The sequence below is a fragment of the Ctenopharyngodon idella genome, chromosome 7 (genome assembly GCF_019924925.1).
Source record: "Ctenopharyngodon idella isolate HZGC_01 chromosome 7, HZGC01, whole genome shotgun sequence".
Taxonomy (NCBI): domain Eukaryota; kingdom Metazoa; phylum Chordata; class Actinopteri; order Cypriniformes; family Xenocyprididae; genus Ctenopharyngodon; species Ctenopharyngodon idella.
The window spans coordinates 27,527,038-27,553,960 of NC_067226.1; the positions used below are offsets into that span (position 1 = coordinate 27,527,038).

A 26,923-nucleotide genomic window follows, 5' to 3' on the forward strand; every position below is an offset into this window, starting at 1 on the left:
TTGCTGGAAATGATTGATTTATTGAGCATCATTACCTCATTTCTGAACATTGTTCATCATCTTTATGTTACAATCTAGAAATAAAAATCAAATAGTTGATTTGTCAATATGATTTAGAGTTCACGCACACACTAAAGGCTACATCAACATATATAAAAATATATTAAAACCACACGGCTGATATTCACACATCAACAACCAATCATAATTGAAGTTTCTCATTTCATTTTTTTATGCTGGGTACACACCACAATATAATCGGGCTGATTTTGGGCCGATTTCTCCCCTTCCGACAATCCTAGGTAATGTCCCGATTATCTTGATGGTCCTACAGATTATATTATCAGATTTTCCTGTGGTGTGAGGTGTGTTAAGAGTGACTGAATCTGCTCGGAAGAACGCCAGAGCCGCCCCGATGTGCAAATGTTGAATATTTATAATCAGAAAGAAATCTGTGGGGGGAATCCCGAGGACAAATGCTCTGGAGATTATCACGTGAAACGAAACAATATCCAATCAGAAAGCGAGCTGACAGAAGCATAACAAATGCAGTCATGGCGTAGCACAAAGTAAAGAACATGTTCCCGCCTTCTCCGTGACTTCACTGAAACCCTTTTCTTTCTTTTTTTTCTGTGAATTTTCTGTCAAAATCATTCCAAACACTATCATCGCAATTTCTTCCCGCCTATCATCCACCATGTTTATTCTGCAGTCTCGAGAGATTTTGCGAGATTCCCCGTGTTCACAGTCGGGACTCTGGTTGAAAACCTGTTTGTGTGTGTGTGCTGTCTTTGTCACCTCACGGCACACCACACACTATAGGAGCAAAACGGTTAAATCTAGGATTGTTTGTTCTCATGTTTGTGGTCTCTCACATTTTGAAAATCTTTTAGTGTGTACCCAGCATTAAAGGGATAGTTCACCCAAAAATGAAAATTATTCCATGATTTACTCACCCTCAAGCCATCCTAGGTGTTTATGACTATCTTCTTTCAGACGAACACAATCCGAGATATATTTAAAAATATTCTTAGTCCTCCAAGGTTTATAATGGTTGTGAATGGTAGGCCAAATTCTGAAGACAGAAAAAATGCATCCATAAAAAAAAATGAATCCATACGACTCCCGAGGGTTAATAAAGGCTTTTTGAAGCGAAGGGATGCGTTTTTGTAAGAAAAATATCCATATTTAAAACTCTATATATTCAAAGAACTAGCTTCCGGCGAAAGGATTAAGGATATTTTTAAATATATCTCGGATTGTGTTCGTCTTAAAGAAGATAGTCATATACACCTAGGATGGCTTGAGGGTGAGTAAATCGTGGGATAATTTTCATGTTTGGGTGAACTATCCCTTTAACTAAGCTCACAAAACACGCACACTGCACACACATGCAGGCATGCATCAGTGTAAAACATCACATTGAATATGAATGATGGCATTATATACACAAATGAAAATAGTCTAAACATTTGTTCATTGATTCAGACATATTTAAAATACATAAATCCTCAAACTTTGATTTACCTCATTAATTGTTGTCTCAATTAAACCCTAATTTCCTGATTGCACCCTCTTTTGCGGTCATCAGGGTTCAAATGGGCCTGAGAAACCTATCAGGGAATATTAAAAGTTAAGAAACTCTCTCTATATATTTTCTACTAATTCTCCGTTGTGACACATTTCTTTGTACTCTAATGAGTGCAATCTTTGTCATGCAGCACTGCAAATGTTATGGAAAAGTAATGAAAATTAGTTTGAAAGAAAGTAAGAGCTCTGAGTCAGTACTAACAAGCATGGACATCGAGTTCCCTCTCAATTCTCAGTACTCGACCAAGCTTGTCTGATTGGTCAGTCGTGAATCTTCGTTTACAACCATGCAAACCATTGTTAGGGGTGATGAGCAAGCAGGCTCTTTCTGTAATGGTTCATCGGTCTCTCAGTTGTGTGACACCCTCTACTGGAAAAGATCTTTGAAAGCGCTGAAATAAATAAAGCTTTCAGTATTCTGTGGAAATTTACGTGTCTGAACCTGTTCCTTGTTTAGCCCATTAGTTAATGTATAAAGATTAAAGACCCTGTGGCTGCCTCAGTCTTTGTTCAGGTGATAGTTTGAGTTAGGCACCTGTCTACTTGTTCTCTTGTGTTTTTTTTGTTACAGTTGGTACACAGTTTTTATTTTATAAGAAACTTGGATTCACTTTTATCTGTTTTAAAAGCACAAGCTGATTAACTCGCCATGAAACACTGGAACAACGTACAGCGCAACTTTGACTGTAAAATGAATTTCGCAGCCATTCGCTCACTTTCCGTTTTTCTGTTTCACAACTTTAATAATCGAGCTCGCGTTAGGGGTAGTGATGGAATCTGAGTCTTTGAGACTTTCTCCTTCATCGGTTTCCTTCTCTCGGTCTCGGCTGTTCTGATTGCTCCGCCGTCCCTTCCGCGACGACTCCAGCGCCGTTCCCTCGAACATCCGCGCCATGAAAGCCAGGCCCTCTCTCCGGATGTACGACTTTGCAGCGAAGGTGTAGAGGACAGGGTTTATGCAGCTACTGACGAAGGCCACGGTGGAGGTGAGCGCTCGCAGCAACTTCCAGATCGTATCTAGTCTACAGGAGGAAGAACATAAATGAGTCTTTAAATGAGCCGGTGTTACTGAGGTCCCAGTGCAAGTGTTTTCTTAAAGTTACTCACCTTACTTTTCCTGGAGAATTCTCTGGGTGTAACTCAGCTGCCACCTGTGTGAGAAAACACTATTTTTAGGGCGCTTTCAGATTTAAGACACTTCTGATGAAGTGTTTGATGCATAGCACACACCTGCACCGTGTTTATGATGTGGTACGGTAGCCAGAACAGTCCGAAGGAAATGATGATCACCAGAATGAGTTTCTCGCTGCGGATGCGTCTGCGAAAGCGAGTCTTGCGGATTCTGCGCAATATGCACACATAACTGCCTATGATCACAGTGTATGGCAACAAGAAGGCCAGCACCGTTTCCATACAGTACTGCATCACCACCTACAGATGAACAACAACAGTCAGGAGATATCACAGGCGCAGCAGAGAATGAAGACACTACGGATGATATTTGAATTTTGTTCTTGAAATGTACACATATTTAGAGTTAAATTAATTAACACTGCTGTTCATAAGTTTGGGGTCACTAATTTTTTTGTGAATAGGCCCATACTTCTATTCAGCAAGGACACAATACATTGATTAAAAGTGACAGTAAAGACATTTAAAATGATAGAAAGTTTAAAATAAATGCCGTTCTTTTTTAAAGGGTTAGTTCACCCAAAAATTAAAATTATGTCATTAATTACTCATACTCATGTAGTTCCACACCCGTAAGACCTTCGTTCATCTCCGGAACACAAATTAAGATATTTTTTATAAAATCTGATGGCTCAGTGAGGCCTGCATTGCAAGCAAGATAATTAACCCTTTCAATGCCCAGAAAGCTACTAAAGACATATTTAAAACAGCTCATGTGACTATGATGGTTCAACCTTAAATGTTATGAAGCGATGAAAATACTTTTTGTGTGCCAAAAAAACAAAATAACGACTTCATTCAACAATATCTAGCGATGGGCGATTTCAACACAGTCACTGCTTCATGAAGCTTCGAAGCTTAACGAATCATTTGTTTTGAATCAGTGGCTCGGAGCGCATATCAAACTGCCAAAGTCACGCCCCCAGTGGTGAACCATTGACATTTCGATACACTTATGACGCAACAAAGCCTCGTTTACTGAAATCACGTGACTCTGGCAGTTTGATACATGCTCCGAACTACTGATTCAAAACAAATGATTCGTTAAACTTCGAAGCTTCATGAAGCAGTGTGTTGAAATTTCCCATCACTAGATATTGTTGAATAAAGTCGTTATTTGTTTTTTGGTGCACATAATATTAAGGTTGAACCACCGTAGTCACATGAACAGTTTTAAATATCTTTAGTAGCTTTCTGGGCATTGAAAGGGTTAATTGTCTTGCTTGCAATGCAGGCCTCACCGAGCCATCGGATTTTATGAAAAATATCTTAATTTGTGTTCCGGAGATGAACGAAGGTCTTACGGGTGTGGAACGACATGAGAGTGATTAATGACAGAATTTTCATTTTTGGGTGAACTAACCCTTTAACTTTCTATTTATCAAAGAATCCTTCAAAAATTTGAAGCAGCAAAACAGTTTTCAACATTGATAATAATAATAATAATAATAATAATAATAATAATAATGTTTCTTGAGCAGCAGATCAGCATATCAGAATGATTTCTGAAGGATCATGTGACACTGAAGACTGGAGTAATGATGCTGAAAATTCAGCTTTGCATCACAGAAATAAATGACATTTTACAATATATTCACATAGAAAGTGGTTATTTCAAATTGTAATATTTCAAATTTGTAATTTAATAAATTGTAATTTTTTTTAATCAAATAAATGCAGCTTTGGTGAGACTTTCAAAACATAAAAAAAAATGTTACCCATCCCAAACTTTTGAATGGTAATGTATATAAGACTTTATATTGCAGAAAAACAGCACTTGTAGCACTACAATCAAGATAAAATTGTTTTAAATGGTATTTTATCATTTGACTTAAACAACATGACTAGCACAAATGTTTCATTGTTTAAAATAAATTTAAAACATTTGTTTTTATGGTACAAAAAAATAAATAAAAAGTTCCAGTCTGGAACAATATTTCAGCAGGTATTTGGTAAGAGGAAAAAAAAAAAAAAAGTTTGTTGGACACACTACAAACATAAAAATAATTCTCCGCCAAATGTTTTTGGCACAAAACACTATTTGTGGCAGGAACTTCACATAGCATGACAGTGCCATGGTGTGGAGAAGCTCTTCACACGCATGAAGATATAAAAGCAGAAGTTAAACAGTTAAAGCAGTCGCAGTCCCTTCCAATCTGACAGAGCCTGAGCAATTTTACCAAGGAGAACTTCCAGACATTGCAGGATACAGATGTGTAAAACTGATAACATTCACAGAAAGCTGAGCTGTAGCCAAAGATTCTTCTACAAGAACTGATGCATACTTAAAACCAGCAAATGCTTAAGGCTTATTCAACTTTTAGGTTAATTCAAACTGTTTTGCATATTATGCTAATCAAATCCCGACTCATAAATCCAGGTTGTAAAGCTAGAAAATGTGGAACAGTTCAGCAGGGTGAATAATATTTACAAAAGTTACCCTGAAACTGCATAAATCAGCTATGACAAAATACAGCACTATATGTGTGTTTATTATTGTCGCTATGGTAATTGTTATTGGTATTATGAAAAAACAGTTTAAAAAAAGTTTATTTTCACATGAGGAGAAGTGATGTTCAAAGATAGAAGCTTTTCATCATCCTGCCATCTCATATACACTACTGTTCAAAAGTTTGGGGTCGGTGAGATTGTTTAAATGTTTTTTTTTTTTTTTAAAGTCTCTTCTGCTAACCAAGGTTTCATTTATTTGATCAAAAACAGTAATATTGGCAAATATTATTTCAATGTAAAATGATTGTTTTCTATGTGAATACTTTTAAATGTAATTTATTCCTGTAATCAAAGCTGAATTTTCAGCATCATTACTCCAGTCTTCAGTGTCACATGATCCTTCAGAAATCATTCTAATATGCTGATTTGCTGCTCAAGAAATATTTCTTATTATCAGTGTTGAAAACAGTTGTGCTGCTTCATAGTTTTGTTGAAATCATAATACTTTTTATTTTTAACGATTCTTTGATGAATAGAAAGTTTGGATTCTAAAGGCACTTCTTGGATATATCTGTTGTGGTTTGAAATATAAGTGCAGCACAGACTCACATATCGGGGTTGTGGGTGTGTGCAGCCACACACAAAACTCTGAGGCTCTGTGCCGTTCCCAGTTGCGGTGCCGTTCCCAGTTGGGGTAACTTTCCTGTAAACCAAGACAGGCACTGAGAGTCCCAGAGCAAGAACCCAGAGTCCCACCAGCACCCGTGTAAGCGCCTTGCGGTCGGTCACCGCGGCGATGTGTTTCGGCCACACTATTGCCACCAGCCTGTGCAAACTCATCAGCATGATCAGCAATATAGAAGCGTACATGTTGGCGCAGCAGAGATAGAACAACACTTTGCACAGTGCCTCACTGAAAATCCAACTGCGTTTTGCCAAATAAACCATGAAGAAGGGCGTCAGCAGCATGAGGAACCCGTCTGCGAAGGCCAGGTTTAGGATCAGAAGGGTGGTGACGGAGCGCTTGCGAGCTCGGGCCAGGATGCTCCAGATAATGAAGACGTTCCCGGGAACGCCGAGGAGGAACACGAGGCTAAGGATGACTGCACCGGTAAATGCCCCGACGGTGTTGCTCATGATCGTTGCGCTGGGTGTTGACATGTTTAAAGATGGACTGGCAAGGGCAACTGGGATTGAGGACGGGGTAAGGAGTAAGAGAGGAGAGGACAAAAGGAGCTCGCTGTGGCTCAAAGCCACCTTGGCAATCTGAAGAGGAAAAGAAGAGAATTTTATCAGTAATGTCACTGTCTGGCTTGTTTTAAACACTGTTTATACACACCTGCATCACCAAAGTTCATTCAAAAGTATGCAGTCAATAAGTTTTTTTTATGTTTTTGAAAGAAGTCTTCTATGCTTACCAAGGCTGCATTTATTTGACCAGAAATACTGTAAAAATAGTGAAATATTATTAAAATTTCAAATAACCGTATTAATAATATTAATAAAGTCGGCGTTTTGATGTAGAACATGGAAGTGCTGAACGTAAACAGCGTATGAGAATGAACACACAAGAAAAGATATTGTTGAATAAAGTCGTTATTTTTGCACACAAAAAGTATTCTTGTCACTTCATAAAATTAACGTTGAACCACTGCTGTCACATCGACTGTTTTAACGATGTCTTTACTACCTTTCTGTACCTTTGAAAGTGGTGGTTAAATTGCTGTAAGTAAGTATTCACAGCCTTTGCTCAATACTTTGTTGAAGCACCTTTGGCACCAATTACAACCTCAAATCTTTTTGAGTATGATGCTACAAGCTTGGCACACCTATTTTTGGGCAGTTTCTCCCGTTCTTCTTTGCAGGACCTCTCAAGCTCCATCAGGTGCTTGCTATTCAGGCCAAAGAGTTCAACCTTTGTTGATCTCATGGTCTGAGAGTCCTTCAGGTGCCTTGTGGCAAACTCCAGGTGGGCTGTCATGTGCCTTTTACTGAGGAGTGGCTTCCGTCTGGCCACTCTACTATACGGGCCTGATTGGTGGAGTGCTGCAGATTGTTGTTCTTCTGGAAGGTTCTCCTCTCTCCACAGAGAAACACCATTGTGTTCTTGGTCACCTCCCTGACTAAGGCCCTTCTCCCCCGATCGCTCATGTGTCACATGATCCTTCAGAAATCATTCTAATATGATGATTTGCTGCTCAAGAAACATTTATTATTATTATCAATGTTGAAAACAGTTGTGCTGCTTTATATTTTTGGGGAAACAGTAATACATTGTTTTTGTAGGATTCTTTGATAAACAGAAAGAATTTATTTAAAATAAACATCTTTTGTAACATTATAACTGTCTTAACTCTCACTTTTTTTTCATCAATTTATTATGTCTACTGAACAAATGTATTTTCTTTTCTTTTATACATAATAATAAAAAAAAAAATCATACTTTCAAAAACATGAATTATTTAAATTAATTTGACTGGTAGTGTAGCTCATGAATATTAATTAGGTCATGCACAAATAATTAAATTTGATATTTTAACAGTCTATTAGATTTTTTCCATCTAGTAATTTTTGTATATCAAAACAAATAGCAGTACATTTACTCAAAACTGAAATGTCAGACATAACACTATGAGTATCTTTATACAAATGTAGATTTAATAATTGTGAAAATTTAATAGTAAAAGAGTGATATAATATTTAAATATTTCCCAAAACTTTGAAGTTGAAGCTACAATAATATTGTTTCATGAAGGTGTTATCTCCTGCAATAGTTTACAAAATGTCTGGAGCGACACAGTTTTTTGATCAAGTAATATTTTTGTTCCCAGTTCATTTTGCAAATATACATTATAATATACATTAAAATAAGTGACTTTAAAGGGGATCTATTATGCTCCTTTTCACAAGATGTAATATAAGTCTCTGGTGTCCCCAGAATGCGTCTGTGAATTTTCAGCTCAAAATACCCCACAGATCATTTATTATAGCTTGTCAAATTTGCCCCCATTTGACTGTGAACAAAAACATGTAGTTACTGTGTGTCCCTTTAAATGCAAATGAGCTGCTGCTCCCAGCCCCCTTTCCAAAAGAGGGTGAAGCTTTAACAGCTCATGCTTCAAAAAAAAAAAAAAAAAAAAAAAAAAAAAAAAAAAACCTGGAGAATCTTACGCAGCCAAAATATCAGAAATTGTCAATAGCGGCTTTCAGCCTCACATGTTCGAATTAGAGGCAAACATTGACTGAGAGACTCAGGAAGAAGTTAAAACTTTTAGAATACATCTGCATATTTCTGAATGGTTAGTGGATAAATTTATGTTGTTGTTGTGGAGTTAAATTCATTCATTCAACTCATTGACTAGCATGTACTTTCATGTTCATCTTTTGTGCAAATCCAGTGTTGAACTGACCCTCATTTGTGAAGCAGTCTGGCGTATAACGATTTGCGTACATATGTAACACTTCCTTCCTTCTTAAATGAAATTCAAACACGGTGTCCTCAGTGGCTCAGATGCCGGGAGTCTACTGAGACTCTTCATTGGTACATCCAATAACAGAACATTTGTAATGTTAGGCGCAGACATTGTACACCTCCAGCTGCTACAGCGAGGAAACAGAAATGGCGGACTACTGCGGCTCACTCAGGGTGTTATCTATGGTAGTAGGGCAGATCGTCACCAGTCAAGGACGGGGCTTCCCCCTAATCTTACATAAGAGTAGGGGGAAATCTGGAACTGTGTATTTGGAGAGACCGTTTATGATTTATGGGGATTATAACACATTGTGGACACACATCTGTGTTATAAAAGTGAATTTTGCATAATAGGTCCCCTTTAATATCAGTGCTATTCGATTCACCTGTGCTCACATAATAAACACACTGTAAAAAAAAAAAAAAAAAAAAAAAAAATGCCAGGAATTTACAAGATTAAAAAGTATTATTTTACAATAAAAAAAATTACAGTGAAATGAATGCATGCTGGGTCATTTTCTTACATATTATTGTGAATCAACAGCAAAATTATACTTACATCACAGTAATTTACTGCTCTTGTTTTACTGTGAATTCACATGATAAAGTTGTCTTTAATCATGCATGCTATTGTAAGAAATTATATTCTTTACCAATGTAATTGGTAACACTCATTTCAATAGCACACAGTATTTTTTTTTTTTCCTCATCACACAGTAATTTGATGGAGCATCATTTCACTGATCAACTAATATGCTCAAATGAACTTCTAACATGATTAATTTAATTTGATAATGACATCCGTTCAATAGGGCTTAGTAAGTCAGTAGCTATAAAAGCATAGAGCAATGACACTTTTCAGCAGTACTGGTTCTATTTTCCCATTAATTTCTTCCATAGGGATTAAAAAAAACAACAACAACAACAACAACAACAACAACAAAAGACCCTTCAATAAATGAGATCTAAGCCATTAACCAAATCAACCAGCGCTGAGATCAATCATGACAAAAAATATCAGAACATTAGTTAAAAAAAAGAAAGAAAAAAAAAGATAAAAAGTACTTTACGTATTTTCAGGAATGAACAACAATGTGAAGAATGTCACAATATATTATTGAATAAAGAAAAATATAAAAGTTTCAGTCATTGGTTTTTAGTATGGGCTACTATTTTACGTTTCTTGCAGAATATATCATATACAAAAATATAGAAGTAGTTTCAGAGTTTAGTGAGACTGACTTTGGCCATTAAAGTAAATCTTTACAAAATGAAAGTTATTTGGATTATGGATTCAAGAAAAGTACATAATTAATAATCTCAGAGTTCATGGTTGGTCTGTCTTGAAAGGTTTATGGGTCAATTGACGAATAAGGTTTTTAAAAGTGTAAAATAACAAATGGAGAAATAATTAATTTTGAAGTTTTATTACATTGTAAGAAAGAGATTATGTGTTTTTTAATAATCAATTAACACTGCTTTTGTCATTTTTTACAAGATGGACAAAATTTGCCACCAAAAAGTCATTCGGTTTAGCCAAAATTTCAATTTTGGTTATAACGAATGATGATATTTTCAAACAATGCAGGCTGATATCTAGCTAGCTATCTAGCAAAAGGACAATCAAACATTTTATATTTAGTACAAGTTTTTAAAATATTACAACATTTTCCATGTTTTATAGCGGCTGTACCGAATGACCTGATGTTTCGGGGCATGCGTATGAGCAAGTGAAAACATGAATTTTTTTAAATAGTTAAGAGTTAGTTACTTTGCTTCATGACCATGCGGTCCTTTGCAGGTGTCTGAATGATGTCACATCCTGTCACAATATATTGAGTGCAGATGACCAGTAATTTGCTTCTATTAAATTCAGATAAGAATGAGGTATTACTTATTGGACCAAAAACTTGTACACAGAATCTCTTAGACTAGAATTTGCATTTAGAAGGATGTACTGTTACTCCATCCTCGACAGTTAAAGACCTGGGTGTTATATTAGACTGCAACTTGCCCTTTGAAAATCATATTTCATATGTTACAAAAACAGCCTTCTTCCACCTCAGAAACATTGCTAAGATACAGAATATGTTATCTGTTTCTGATGCAGAAAAGTTAGTTCATGCATTCATGATGTCTAGACTAGATAACTGTAATGCATTACTAGCTGGTTGTCCTGCTTCCTCAATAAACAAGCTACAATTAGTACAAAATGCAGCTGCTAGAGTTCTTGACTAAAGTTTTCTTGAGGTCAAGAAAATATGATCATATAACACCAAATCTGTCATCTCTACACTGGTTACCTATTAAGTTCCGTATCGATTATAAAGTATTGCTACTGACCTAAGGCCCTAAGTGGCTTATTTCCTGTGTATTTAACCAATCTTCTATCGCCCTACAATCCATCTTTAAGTTCACAAAACTGGTTGTACCTCGGATATCCAAGTCCACTAAAGGAGGGAGAGCGTTTTCACATTTGGCTCCTAAACTCTGGAATAGCCTTCTCTTTAGCCAAGCGTTCACATAATGCATCTCATATCCATGTACTCTAGTTATATCAGATCAATTGCACATGACTATCTTTGCTTAATGTTATAAACAGCAGCTATGCTAATTCCATTTGCTTTTCTGTTTTTATCTCAGGATGCCCGTCCCGAGGTCACTGGAGTACTTCAGCTTCGGCTTGGATCCAGCCTCTTATGAAGATTTCAGATGACCAACACCTTCAGATGAAGCAAACTCTGGATCAACATGCACCATTCCAAATGTTGCTATATATCCTAATCGTTGTTAATATGTATTCATTACTTCCATGAGCTCATTGTTTCTACCTTAAATGAGTACATTGTTAGCTAACTGCGTGATTTGTATATGTACATTGCTGAAATTACAAAAAAAAAAAAAAATGGACACAGCCATCTCTGATAACAGATTACTCTAAATTGTAATGTTGACATGCATTCTCTGTAAAGCTGCTTTGAAACGATATGTATTGTGAAAAGTGCTATACAAATAAATGTGAATTGATCCAATATTGGTTACTCCGAATGACATCAATGAAAATCATTTTTCTGGACATTCTTTCTCATAACAAAGCAACATCTTCTACACATAATTTTAATACTATTTTGCACTGCGTTGATATACGATGTTATAAAATCATGCCAGAATAAAAAAAAATATATACACATTTATTACATTTTAAGACATTTTAAATGAATTGGCTGTATTGGTCTTTGGACGGTTAAACCGAATGACCTTTTGACACTTCAAAATCTTTAAAATACCTTTATATGTAGCAAAATATAATTAAAACCTTTTGGATTCAATAAAAGAGATCTAGTTGTAATACTTTACATACTTTGGATGTCATATCTTTGTTTTTTATTATTATTTAGGCCTTTGGACAAAAAAAAAAAATGACCCATCATGTCATTGACCCTTATACAGAATCATTAAAAAAATCGGTTTCTCTATGTAGAAAATAAATGGGTTTTTTATTTCCGGTACTCGACTGCTGCATATGACAGATGACTCGTTGGTGAAGTTGTTCCAGGTTCTATCCCACCCTAAAACATTTAATTTTGATAAAATTGCAGCTGAACATCAGTGGATGTATATCGAGAGTAAACACATTTAGATATTAGACACTCATAAAAAAAGGGTGCGAGCCACCGTAAATGACATTTGTAGCCTTTAGATAACAGAGCCGTACACTCAGTGCATCTCAGTGGCGGCCGGTAAAAAAGCCGTCAGAAAAAAATCATTTCCACAGAGCCACTTTACTGTACATTAGTGAACGCATTAGTACACGGCAGACGCCGACAGGCTCCTTGGTGCATTACAAAAACAATATTTTGCTAAAGTGATTACAGGAGTCTGCATAACGTGATCGTTATCTCATCACACCAGAACTACGCATCGCATCTGCCAAATTCAATATGACCACAAACCATCTGTACAAGAGGCACCAGTGCGGTACACCGAGTGAAAGAACACAGATGACCAGAACACAGATAAACTCAATGTCCATTAGAGGCCCTCAGGGAAAGGAAAGAATAGAGATGCAGACCAAGTGAAGGAAAAGTCTAGAAAACTACAAGTGAACCTGACATATAGAATTGACAATGAAAATTGTGCCAACTCAGTCTTCAGCGTGCAAGTGTTTGCATGAAAGACCCACTTACATGCCCACAAACTGTGTGTTCATCACTACAGGAAGTTTATACAGGAAATGATTTGTGAAACATGCACTAGATATTAACAACTGACATTTAATAAGCATAATCTCAAACTTTCAAACTATCTTTGACCATGCTTAACACCATTAGAAGACACTGAATTATGATATTTAGATAATATGCAGTGGTGGAAAGAGTACTGAAAATTTGTACTCAAGTACAAGTACTGTTACATTGCTGAAATAATACTCAATTACAAGTAAAAGTACTCGTGTCAAAAAAGTACTTGTGTAAAAGTACAAATTTCTCTTTTCAAAAACTACTCAAAATTACAAATTACTAATTACTTTTTAGCCAGCGATATTTAATGAATTACCAAACAATATTCAACCAAATCAGATCTAAGTAGAAAATAGCTACTTTCAACAAAGCACTTTCACCTTATTCATGAAGTACTGTACATGAATTAGTGGTCATGATACTGGAATTTCTAACTTCAATACAATACCTTGAAAATGATCAAAATTCAGTATCATTTTAAATACCATGGGGAAAACCACCACATACTGTATACTGCCATATAGATATTTTAATATCTGATTTTTATGTCCATCCATTTTGTCAAGGCAATCATTATTTTCAAGCTTCAAAAAGCACAAGACGCGTGGCAGTAATCAATTTGAATGGAGCGGTTTAATTAAAGTCTTCTGAAGAGACACGTCCGCTTTATACGATGAACAGATTTTAATTTAGGCTTTTGTTTACATATTTAAACATTGATCAATTATCATTACAATAATCTCACTTAAACATTTGCTCACTCTGTGTATTTGTGTCTTTATAATAGGGTAACTTTGTTGCAATAGCTCACACGCAGCACAAGAAAGCTTGATTTCAAACTGAACTGAATTTACAAAAAAGACAAGTAAAGAATTAGTAATAAAATAAGAAGAAATAAACAAATTACCTAAATTCAGTTGAGGTATACGAAATATAACAACACTGAATTTTTATAGGCCGTGTATGTTAAAGGGTTAGTTCACACAAAAATGAAAATTCTGTCATTAATTACTCACTTTCATGTTGTTCCAACACAAATTAAGATATTTTTGATGAAATCCGAGAGCTCTCTGACCCTCCATAGACTGCAAAGTTATTACCTCTTTCAAGGCCCAGAAAGGTAGTAAAAACATTGTTAAAATAGTCCACGTGACTACAGTGGTTCAACCTTAATGTTACGAAACCAGGGGCGCAGAAGACATTTTCAAAGTGGAGGGGACCAAATTGTAAGCAAAAGCCCAGATAGAAAGATTAGATTTCCAGATATCGGACCACCACTTCAGGCTCACTGTCGGACCACCATCATATATTAAACTTGCCTGAACATTAACCTCCTAAGCACTGGGAGCATTTTGGGGATTTCCGCCTGGATTTGGCATACCCACATACAGTGCTTTAAATTCAAAATCTTGGTGTCATTTTACAGGAAGCCCTTTGAAATTACATAAAACACTCCTAAAAGTGATAAAAAAAAATTATAGTATATGTTGTATTTAGTATACCTAAATAAAAAGTCTCCCCATAGCATTTACAGTGGTATAAATCCAATATTGCAGTGTTATTTTACAGAAAACCCTTTGAAAATACATAAACACTGCTGAAAGTGATATATATTATAGTATATTTTGTCTGTGCTATAATAAACAAACAAACAAAAGAGGTGTTTTATGATTTTGATCAGTTTTATTCTTTTAGGAGACATAAAACTCTATTACAATCTAGAACATCTCCCAGATTTGTATAATTCCTTATATGTGCATCATTTTTGTCACCTGTGTTGAGCATCACCTCAGCGTCACCCGTCTGCCTCCTGGCGATGTGATGCCAGCTGTGTCAGCTGCTGCTGCTGCTCACTAATCTTTAACAGAAACTGAAACAAAGAAATTACTGTTTACATACACAGTTTTTGCACTGTAATAATACCCATTTCACAATATCAAAATGTAGATTTACTGAAATGGCAATTCTATTCAAGTTTGCATACTTGCAGACACCTGTGCAGTGTGCAAGTAGCCTTGCCATATCCCAAACGTATAGTTTTGACATTTTTAGTTTATCATATTGGTTGCTGTTCTTTCACATTTTAAAATAATAATAATTCAATCAAAAATGAGTATAAGCATTGTAAATGCAATAATACAGCTTATACATACCAAACGCAGAGTCCTCTCCTCTCGTGCGTCCTCCCCATTGCGTCGCTGGCCGAGGCAATCATCACTTCAGTTTCGCTTTCAAAGATCTCTTTTATCGATGCTTTTCCGTTGCTAGATGTGATTATCGAAATCAAAACAGTCCATAAACTATAAATCCTCACAAAAACTTCGGTCAAGCCAGCTCGCGCGTCAGCCGGAACTGAATGTGAGAGATCAGCCTGTGTCAAATTTCTCGGTTTCTGAATGGACGGTTGACTTGATTGACATGTCCCCACGAATGCTAACTTTCAGACATGATTTATATACCATCGACATGACCTCAGAAAACGTTACCATGCTTTGATCGATGGTTTGGAGATCACATGTTTCTCCGTTCGAGAGAGCGCATTTTCTGTTCTGCACAACCGCGACAAAACAGTTGATTATTTACGAACGAAAGCTCACAGAAACGTGAAAATGGTCTCATTTGAAAGAAAATATCCTAAGCTAGTTTGTAGCTTTTTTTATACTGTTTTAGTTTGATACTGACTTAAGCAGCCCTTATCAAATGTGCGGGGGTCAGTTTCTGTCATTTTAAAACTGCGGGGGTCCTGACCCCCCGTCCCCCGTGTCAAAGGTCGCGCCTGTATGAAACGACGAGAATACTTTTTGTGTGCAAAATAAATAAATAAATAAATAAATAAATAACGACTTTATTCAACAATTTCTTCTCTACTGTGTCAGTCTCTAACACTGTTCACACAGTAAACATAGTGCAGCGCTTCCAGGTTCTATGGCAGAATGCCGGCTCATTATTGGCCGGCTTCTGCATCAGCATCACATGCATGATTCGTGGTGCTCACATGAACAGCATCAGAGAGTAACACGGAAGAGAGGAAATTGTTACATAAAGTCTTTATTTTTGTTTTTTGGTTGCTTCATAACATTAAGGTTGAACCACTGTAGTCACATGGGCTTTTTTAACAATGTCTTTACTATCTTTCTGGGCCTTGAAAGTTGCGATTACATTGCAGTCTGGGATCAGAAAGCTCTCAGATTTCATCAAAAATATCTTCATTTGTGTTCTAAAGATAAACAAAGGTCTTACAGGTTTGGAATGACATGAGGGTGAGTAATTAATGACAGAATTTTCATTTTTGGGTGGACTAACCCTTTAAGAGCCATATAATATGTTGTTTATTTAGATAAAAAGAACATCAGAAGGGTTTGACCTGTAATGTCTGTACAATGTAGTGATGCAGTTAGACAGATATGTACAAATCACACAAATGCCCCATTTTGAAAAAATACATTTACATTGTAAAGAAATTAAAGATCCACATTTGTTTGTTGAAAGACTTTCTGGTGCATTTCACTTATAGCCAATAAGATTTCCTGTAGCATTTTCATCGGTCAGGCATGGAGGTCTATTCTGATTGTTTGATAACTTTTGACAACGTTTAATTTAAGAGCATGCGGAGATACGCGACTGCACACTACACAGAGCGCGCACTCATCTGAGTGAGAGGAGAGGCAGTTCACTTGTATACTGAGTGCTCGCGTCGTTTTCTGCCTTTACAATAATGCGCTCTGGACTTTTGTAATTAAAATACGCCACTGAAACCTGCGGGTATGATTAAAATTACCGCTTGCGGGAAAGTTGTGAAATTTGGCACACAGAGGACAGTCTGAACTGTGTCCATAGCAAATTTGGAGTCTCTAACTCAATCCCTCTAGCGCCACCAGCTGTCCAAAGTTGCACTCATGTTTATGTTAATAACTTTTGAACCGTAAGGGTTAGAAACAAAATTCGTCATTTTCCATCATGAAAATTTTTCCGCCATTTTGAATTTTGGGTCATGCTGAGAACATAGATATCAAATTTGCCATAATCGGCTGAACTTCCTGCCCGCCATATTATTTTCCTTTAAAAACATACTTTTTCCAACTCCGTTGTTCCGATTTTCACAAAAATCGAACCGTATCATCTTCAGACCGTGCCGACAAAAAGTTATGGATTTCAAGTCAATACGTCAAACTGTTTTCGTATACCAGAGCAACGAATTTGAGGCTTGAAGCTGTATCTCTTGAAGCTGTATCTCTGCAATGCTTTGGCATATTGACACTAAACTTTGCATTAGTCACTGTCACCTTACTTTGACCATACCACAACAATTTGGTCACAGCGCCACCTATTGGTTGAAAGTGATGAATCATTAAATCATTATTATTGAAGGTATTTATGATTTCTCTGTCATTTTGCCTAAATATGTCTTTAATTGTTCAATGTTGCAGTAAGTCTGATGCTCCCAGCTGTGCTGGGATGACTTGTTGTGCCTTCTTTGTGCTTGGCCCCGATAATTGCTGCTTGCAGCTATATTTCAAATTGTAAGCGTACTCAGTAACAGAATGTGATTTTACAAGTAGCGAAGTATATTTCTTCGCTTAATTTGTACTAAAGTACAAGTAAAATTACAGATTTAAAAAAGTACGAAAACCCAAAAAAACTAATTACAGTAACGCGAGTAGTTGTAATTCGTTACTTCCACCTCTGATAATATGACATTATACTCAACCTCTACAATAAAAAAGTTTTTTTTTTTCCATTAATACAGTGTACTTTTTTCTTCATTTACCCCAAAAGAATGGAAGTGAAATGTGACAACATGCCCCATAGGTGGCATCGCAAGCAGAGCAACACAGCAAGTGGAATAAACACAAAAAAAAACTGAGATGAAAAATGTATTTCAGTAAGAGATTTACTTTTGCTATGGATAAATAAATGTTTAGGGATATCTTCCAAAGATTTTTGGCGCAATTTTAGTGTTGATATGGCAACTAGTAAATACACTAAGATTTGTCATGCTGACATGTGTAGAAACTTTTAAAACATTTGTGTTACAACTAGCCCTGCGTCAGGTTGTTTCCTGCTGACCCCTACTACAAACTGCCAAGAAATAATATTTCCACATTCTTGTGCAACATTATTAGTAATAGTAAAGTCATCAAAGTTACGAAATAACACAACAAGGAATTATGGGAATGATGGTGACAAACATGTGACACAACTGGAAACTTTTATATTTGAACTTCTTCATCTATACATCAAAATACATTCTTTTGGAAATAATGCTTGTTAAAAAAAGACTTACAAATTTTAAAATCCAAATTTTAATTAAAAGAGATATATTAGAATAAAAAAAAACACCTATTTCAATACGAATGATAAGTTAAAAAAGAATGATATAGAAAAACAAATATTTAACTGTAAAGGACAGCTCAAACATTTAGTAGAGGTTTAAAATAAATTTTAAAAAAATAAAACAAACAAACAAAGGGGCCAGTATAAAAAATTAAATGTACCACAAAATTAATTTCATCTTAACTATTTTATTATTTTTATTTTTTTAAGCACTTTGAATTACCGGAGTGTATGAAATGTGCTATATAATAAACTTGCCTTGCCTACAAAATACAAATAAATAATATTTTTTACATGTTTGCGCAACATTAATAGTAACAGTAAATTCATCAAAGTTATGAAATAACACAAAAAAGAATTATGGGAATGATGTGGTGACTAAAACGTGCAAAACAATTTGAAACTCTCTTATAATTAAGCTTCTTTGTCTAAAGAAGAATTAATTCTGGGTGGGTTTTTTTAACACTACTGAAAAAGGAACATGTGCGATGAGCACTTCCTGGAGCTTTCACACTATGCACTTCAAATTTTCCATTAAATAATAATGAGACTTGATTTGATACATATTGGCCCGGTTTTACAGACAGGGCTTAGCCTAAGCCAAGATTAGACCTTAGTTCAATTAATGCATTTAAGTAGCTTTTATAAACGTTCACCAGAAAAACACATTGCTGGTGTACATCTTGAGACAAAATAATGACACTGACATATTTTAATATATGTCAGTGCAAGTTACTTTCAGTTAAAACAGCTCAAACATGCATTTTAGTCTAGGACTAGCTTAAGCCATGTCTGTGAAACCGGGGGATAGGCTCTGTGTATTTGTCTACAACACTGAACTGAAGCCTGCAAGTGAAAAGGCCTCAAAGATCATGAGAAACAAATTCAGATAAGTTCCAAACGCTCTACAGATGACATTAACATGACCAACCTTATCTCTCCAGAAGACCACATCAGACATTTCAAACAATCACTGCATTCCTGCATGAGAAACTAGTACTCAAATGCATGGGCTTTATTTCTGAAAAACTTTCTCTTTTTTTTTTGCCTGCAGCCATGAGTCTTAGAAATGATGCTTGTGTAAGCAGACTTTATTTCCTCCTGACCTTAATGTGTAGTTTGTCACAAGGGCGTTTATATTTAATCATCTTTCAGGGATGAGCTGTCTAGTCTAGCCATTAATGCTGCAAAGGTTTTGTGGTTAGATTTGATGATAAGAGGTCAGGGAACATTGTCAAAATTAGTCAGTAGTCTTGAGGAGGACAAAGATTTTAATCATCAAAGCGACAGTTCACTCAGAAATGAAACCTGTCATCAGTTACTCACTCTCATGTTGCTTCAAACCTGACTTCAGTAAAAAACACAAGGGGATTGTTAAAAAAAATCTTCATGTGCTTTTAAGCATACAAAACGTTACCCGCTGTGGCTTTCAAATATCATACACATATTTAAACACGGAACATCACAATCAGCTAAATCCAATAATTCAGTCTGTTCCTCACTCAAAACTAATACAGGTGCTGGTCATATAATTAGAATATCATCAAAAAGTTGATTTATTTCACTAATTCCATTCAAAAAGTGAAACTTGTATATTATATTCATTCATTACACACAGACTGATATATTTCAAATGTTTATTTCTTTTAATTTTGATGATTATAACTGACAACTAAGGAAAATCCCAAATTCAGTATCTCAGAAAATTAGAATATTGTGAAAAGGTTCAATATTGAAGACACCTGGTGCCACACTCTAATCAGCTAATTAACTCAAAACACCTGCAAAGGCCTTTAAATGGTCTCTCAGTCTAGTTCTGTAGGTTACACAATCATGGGGAAGACTGCTGACTCGACAGTTGTCCAAAAGACGACCATTGACACCTTGCACAAGGAGGGCAAGACACAAAAGGTCTTTGCAAAAGAAGCTGGCTGTTCACAGAGCTCTGTGTCCAAGCACATTAATAGAGAGGCGAAGGGAAGGAAAAGATGTGGTAGAAAAAAGTGTACAAGCAATAGGGATAACTGCACCCTGGAGAGGATTGTGAAACAAAACCCATTCAAAAATGTGGGGGAGATGGACTGCAGCTGGAGTCAGTGCTTCAAGAACCACTACGCACAGACGTATGCAAGACATGGGTTTCAGCTGTCGCATTCCTTGTGTCAAGCCACTCTTGAACAACAGACAGCGTCAGAAGCGTCTCGCCTGGGCTAAAGACAAAAAGGACTGGACTGCTGCTGAGTGGTCCAAAGTTATGTTCTCTGATGAAAGTAAATTTTGCATTTCCTTTGGAAATCATGGTCCCAGAGTCTGGAGGAAGAGAGGAGAGGCACACAATCCACGTTGCTTGAGGTCCAGTGTAAAGTTTCCACAGTCAGTGATGGTTTGGGGTGCCATGTCATCTGCTGGTGTTGGTCCACTGTGTTTTCTGAGGTCCAAGGTCAACGCAGCCGTATACCAGGAAGATTTAGAGCACTTCATGCTTCCTGCTGCTGACCAACTTTATGGAGATGCAGATTTCATTTTCCAACAGGACTTTCCAACACCTGCACACAGTGCCAAAGCTACCAGTACCTGGTTTAAGGACCATGGTATCCCTGTTCTTAATTGGCCAGCAAACTCGCCTGACCTTAACCCCATAGAAAATCGATGGGGTATTGTGAAGAGGAAGGTGCGATATGCCAGACCCAACAATGCAGAAGAGCTGAAGGCCACTATCAGAGCAACCTGGGCTCTTATAACACCTGAGCAGTGTCACAGACTGATCGACTCCATGCCACGCCGCATTTCTGCAGTAATTCAGGCAAAAGGAGCCCCAACTAAGTATTGAGTGCTGTACATGCTCATACTTTTCATGTTCAAGATTTCAGGTTTCCAAGATTTCTAAAAATCCTTTCTTTGTATTGGTCTTAAGTAATATTCTAATTTTCTGAGATACTGAATTTGGGATTTTCCTTAGTTGTCAGTTATAATCATCAAAATTAAAAGAAATAAACATTTGAAATATATCAGTCTGTGTGTAATGAATGAATATAATATACAAGTTTCACTTTTTGAATGGAATTAGTAAAATAAATCAACTTTTTGATGATATTCTAATTATATGACCAGCACCTGTATATGAATTCAAAAGACTCAGAATATAGCGCTCAAGTCACAAATGAACAGCCAAAACACATAAAAAGTTCTGTTTTTAGTTGAAAACTGTGTCGTGTAAATGGCCCCTAAAGTGTGCTTGATGAGAAGAACCAGGATTGAAAACCAGTGGTGTTTTCACTTTTCAGGAGCTTGACAGCTGCTTTTGTTGTGTGGGGAAACAACTCAGATCAAGATCATAGATTTCCATTGAAAGAAGAAATAAAATCATACGGGTCTGGAAGAACATCATGTGGGTGTGTGAGACACAATTTTGATTTTTTTTTAGTGCACTATTGAGTTAAGGTAAGGGATCATCTGATTATGGGAGACTGGGGATGTAACACTCAACTTAACTAAAAGGGGTGAATCATTATCATAATGCAGCAGTACAAGCCATTAGTCTTTGTATATAAATATAAAGGTTTTTGTGAACTAAAACCAATTTTAAAATGAAAAAAAAAAAAAAAAAAAACAACATTTTTTATATTGGGTTATAATTTATTTGCATGCTAAATGACAATTTGACAACATGTTTCTAAATAAGTAGATTATCTTGGTTAAGATTTTATTATATTGTATTACACTCTTAAAAAAAATGCCGGGTTAAAAACAACCAAAGTTGGGTTGAAAATGGACAAACCCATCAATTGAGTTGTTTTAACCCAGCAGTTGGGTTAAATGTTCACCCAACTTGTTGAGTAGTTTTATTTAACTCAACTATTGTTTGAAAATTATTATAGTGCTTGCTTAAAATGAACCCAAAGTATGTTGGAAATGAACAATAACTAAACAATAAACATTTATTAAATTGCTTACGTTCACCTTTTGATTATTGTTGTTGCCTCTATGTGTCTGATTTTTAATTTCCAAACTATTTTGGGTCCATTTTAAGCCAGAAATACAGTAATTTTTAAACAATAGTTGGGTTAAATAAAACTGCCCAGCATGTTATGGGCAAAAATTTAACACAACCGCTGGGTTTGTCTACTTTCAACCCAACTTGGGTTTTTTTAACCCAGCATTTTTTAGAGTGTAGCTACATTAGGGCTGCACGATTAATCGTAATCGAATCGAAATCGCGATTTGGCTTAGTGCGATTATGACATCGCAAAGGCTGCGATTTTTAATTATATAAATATGTACACAGCCTGTTAAGAGCTGCTCAGTGATCAGTAGTAAATGACGCTCCATCTGAGAGCACTGCATTAGACATATACAAACTTTCCAAACATGAGAAGCCTTTATGAACTTCTTCTCTAACAAAAGACAACATTTACTGTGTTTTTACTCCAAACTCACTTCATAACGTCAGTTGAGTGTTTGAAATAGCATTTTGATTAGCATCGGATTATAAATATACTTTATTATTACGGAAATACCCGAGAAGGCTTGAAGAAAACATATAAACCATGTATTGTTGTAGTCGTCTGTTTATTTTATTAATGTTTAATCAATCAAAGTGTTCCTACCTTCTTTTTATTCAGTCACAGCGGTAGCATGATGCCCATTGGGGATTTCCTGGAACAGCGTTTGTTATATTGTGTATATTTGGAGTATTTGGAGGATCTGCTCAAGGGAGCCCTCCGGCGTCCAGTATTAAACAGACATGTTTAGCGCCAAGTAAAGCTCACTCAATCCTAATCAGTGTAAAAATAGGAAAAATAATTCCTCTCTCTAAAGAACTTTAAGGGGAACATATAATCAATATGTTTTTCTCCAGCGTACGTAAGTGTACAGAGTTTTTTTTCCACAGTGGATGCATAAGAGGCACGTAGTTCATATTAAATACATGGACTCCATTTTTGATTTTGCATACCTCCTGACAAAAATAAAGAAATTATTGAGACAGATTTTTATCATAATAATATAATATTTGATAATAAATCCTTAGACCTTTCTAATGATTTATAGACATACTGCTTGCATGTTAACAGGTAACCCCACATTTTGTCATACAAGTTTTAAATATTATTTTCTAATTATTATAGTTATATTTATAATTAAATACTAATGCTAAATACTTTAATAATGAAAGTTATTACAACAGTAATATTTCTTATTTGGTTTAATATTTTTATTTAGCAATAATGATAATAATAATAAAAATAATAATTAGTCAAAATAATATATTAGCACAAAATTTCGGGCAAAATTGTGCAGCCCTACAAACAAGCAAAACTAGCCTGGTAGTGTTTATAATTTTTTTTTTTTTCATATGTTTTATAAAATCGCATTTTAAATTGCAAATCGCAATTTTAACCTGAAAATTAGATTTTTTCTCCAAATCGTGCAGCCCTAGTGTACATTACTCAAAACTTTCACCTAAATGTAAAAAAAGTTAAAATATCATGTCTCATCAGACAAGGAGGGATGTGACATGACAAAGGCTGAAGAAAATAGAGAAATTTCAGAGAAAAAGCCAATTGTAAAGAGTGACTAAAGACACAGCATCTAAATGGGTACATTCCACCTATAAAACTGCTTTTAAAAAGTAGATTTGACTAACAAATAAATTAATGTACAAATTTTACACTGATGTTTTCTATTAGTGACAATGAGTCAGTTGTACTTAATTTACACAGATTTAAGCTGTAAATTTGAAAATAGAAAAACCAGATAAAAAAAGATAAAAATCAGAAAATCATATCACAGTTTGTTGTTCTATTCATTGAATAACCAACAGGGACAAGTTATTTCTTTGCCGTCAGTTTCATGGGAAAGTGGGACTCAAGCTGGAATTACTGGAAATATTTTTCAACTGTATAACTGCTTCCTGATAGCGAGACCAGACATGAACACTGCTAGTGTAAACATATTCCAGAAAACTTTTACATTTTTTTCCTAATTCCACCAAAACCAAAGGTGATAAGAATAAAGGTGATAACCAAAAACTGTGATAAGAAGAAAGAAAGGTAGGATGATAACGAGATTTGCTCAAGTAAAGTTCAACACACTTGGATTGACTTTATGACGTTCCCATTTGAATGTGGCCAGTATGTAATGTATGCAGTGTTTGTCTAGCATACGTCTCAGAGATTTGACATAGTCTGAGACATACACCTCAAACAGACGTGAAAATCCTCTCACACCCACTATATACACAAACACACCTTTGGTGAGACGCATTTGAGTAATGAGCGGCTGACTACACCTGTACACAGACCTGATTCTGAATCAAATCACAGCATGTACTCAGCACACACACTACACAATTAAACACACATTTGTGGCTTTGTGTAAAACTGCAGACAGATTACTTGAAATTCCAGCTTTTACAAGAATAATTACAGTGTTACTTTTGGTTTTCATCTGACTAAATCAAACACTTCATATTAAGCAGATGTTGTATTGCACAGCACTGGCTTGCACAAAGGAAGTATCATGTCTTAACACGCTTTACGCAGATGACAATATTCAAGTGACGTGCACAGAAAAAAACTGATGATAAATGTGAGATGTGTGCTGGCATGAGCCACACTTTTTTTCTTGGAGTGCTGAAAGTTCTTGCACTAAAAAGAAAAAACAAACCAAAAAAAACAAAAAAAAAACAGCATTGACTGCAACTTTGTCTGTAGCCCAAATATAGCACAGATTGCATACCGTGGCAGTGTGATGCACAAACACACCTGGAACATACAGTGATGGTCATATCATGATACTGTGTGAGAACCATATTTATGTACAGTGGTATTTTTAGGTTATTTCAAAAAGTGACATGGCACATGTCCACAAGAGTTGCATGTACATTATACTGTTTACTATGCATTTTATCATGCATAAGAGTCACATTAGGCTGCAGATCTATATTGGATTGTGTTACTTTTATTATGTTTAATTAAATGCATTTAATTATTACTGTTTATACAAAGTGATGCATTTCTTTATAATGACATATCGTTAAACGTGTTTACAGGCTTTTTACTGCAGCACACAGGGAGTGTAAGTCGAGCTGGTCGCTGGTTCTATGTCAGGATTTCTTAAAGTTTATGGAATTTATTATAAATGATTCATCCGTGCACTTAATTATTGTTTAAAATTCACGTGCCTAATAATCCTTAATTAAAATAACTTCCCCTCCCTCTTGCAGTTACTTCTCTTCTCTGATGATGAGGGCAGGACAACTTTAACTCTGGCCCTTTAAGTTCACTGTCCGGCATAGTTTACCTCCAAACCTGATCAAACTCAAAGTGTTTGATTAGGGTTGAAGCTAACGTCTGTAAGGACCAGAGTTGAGAAACCTCATTGTAGGTTGACCAGTTTCAACACCTTCTTGTTGCTGGTCCAAGATGGACTAACAGAGACCAATCAATCTACAAGCAGTTCATTCAAATCTAATTGGATTCTTCCTCTATAAATTTTACTCTATTGTATTTCTTTCCAAATGAATCTACACATACATTTAAATGTCTTCTGTAAAACATTCAAAAAGTTGCTAAATAAAGTTTTCAGATGGTGGGTGGTGCAAGCAAGATACGAGGTTCGATTCCCAGATAACGAAATGTGTATACTGAATGCTTCTATTAAAGGCAGAAATGTACATTTATATTATGCATAAAACACAGATATGGTACTGATACAGCGAATAAAAATTAAGTAATTTAAGCTAATTGACCAGCTTTCTCAACATCCCTGTCGCTGTAATCACAGTGATAATAATTAACCGTGAACTTCAAACGGAATGACTGACACAGATAAGACTTAAATGACTATTACCTTCTTAGATGTCCAGTGGCTGAAACAGCTACGAGTGAAAGCGAAGTCTATGCGTTTCCTTTTCTTTCTTTCTCAGTTCCTCCGCAGGTAATTCAGTGTTTCCTGGTGCTCTCACTGCGGTCGTCTCTCGTTCCTCTCGATAATCCACATAGTTCTGTGGCTCTTTATACATTCTGTTCAGCCTCATGTCTCGGCGTGTTATCAGTTCCTCTCTCTCTCTCTCCCTATCTGTTTGGCTGTAAGTATGGAGAGGTGGAGTTTTTCTTTCCTGTCTTCGCCTTCATCGTATCTTATCATTTGATCATCTGTGTCCTAAAATATTTCGAAATATACAGCTGTAAATGACACACTTACAAAAAAAATATAACTCGCGTGCACACACACACTCCTGCAATCAAGCCTCCACCTCTTGTCAGGAATTCTAACCTCCTGAATCAGCATCCTGCACTCGTACAGATGCTTGTATAAACTTGTGTTTGCACACACGAGTATACACATTTGCTTGGGTACTAAAGTAAACGAGACCAAGCCATTGACTTTTGTCGTGTAGTACGGTGTACATATTAGGACATCTTCACACCTCAGTCATACAACGAAAAGGCGTCATGCCTCAGACTAAAAGGCTTCAGTCATTGGACAAACCGGCATCGCGCCTCAGATTGAAAGCCTTCAGGTCTCAGGAAAAATGACTTCTTCAGGTGTCAGATCTCGTACAATTAGGCATCAGACGAAACTATCTCAGAAAAAAAAAGCATCAGATAAAAGGGCATCAGTTTTTTTTTTTTTTTTTTTT

At 35.9% G+C, this 26,923-nt stretch overlaps 1 protein-coding gene across 2 annotated transcripts; it reads right to left on the reverse strand.

Annotated features, from left to right (window-relative positions):
• ltb4r2a (leukotriene B4 receptor 2a) lies at window positions 1–26,720 on the reverse strand. Of its 2 annotated transcripts, XM_051901043.1 has the most exons (6): window positions 15,099–15,686; window positions 14,718–14,815; window positions 5,842–6,498; window positions 2,821–3,021; window positions 2,698–2,741; window positions 1–2,612 (listed from the first exon to the last, which is right to left on the reverse strand). In XM_051901043.1, exons 3-6 carry the CDS (start codon window positions 6,391–6,393, stop codon window positions 2,303–2,305), a joined length of 1,107 nt encoding a protein of 368 aa, XP_051757003.1. In that variant the 5' UTR covers window positions 6,394–6,498; window positions 14,718–14,815; window positions 15,099–15,686; the 3' UTR covers window positions 1–2,302. The 2 variants fall into 2 exon arrangements, with proteins under 2 accessions (XP_051757003.1, XP_051757002.1); XM_051901042.1 differs by lacking the exons at window positions 14,718–14,815; window positions 15,099–15,686 and adding an exon at window positions 26,131–26,720.
• Between the last annotated feature and the right edge of the window lie 203 nt (window positions 26,721–26,923).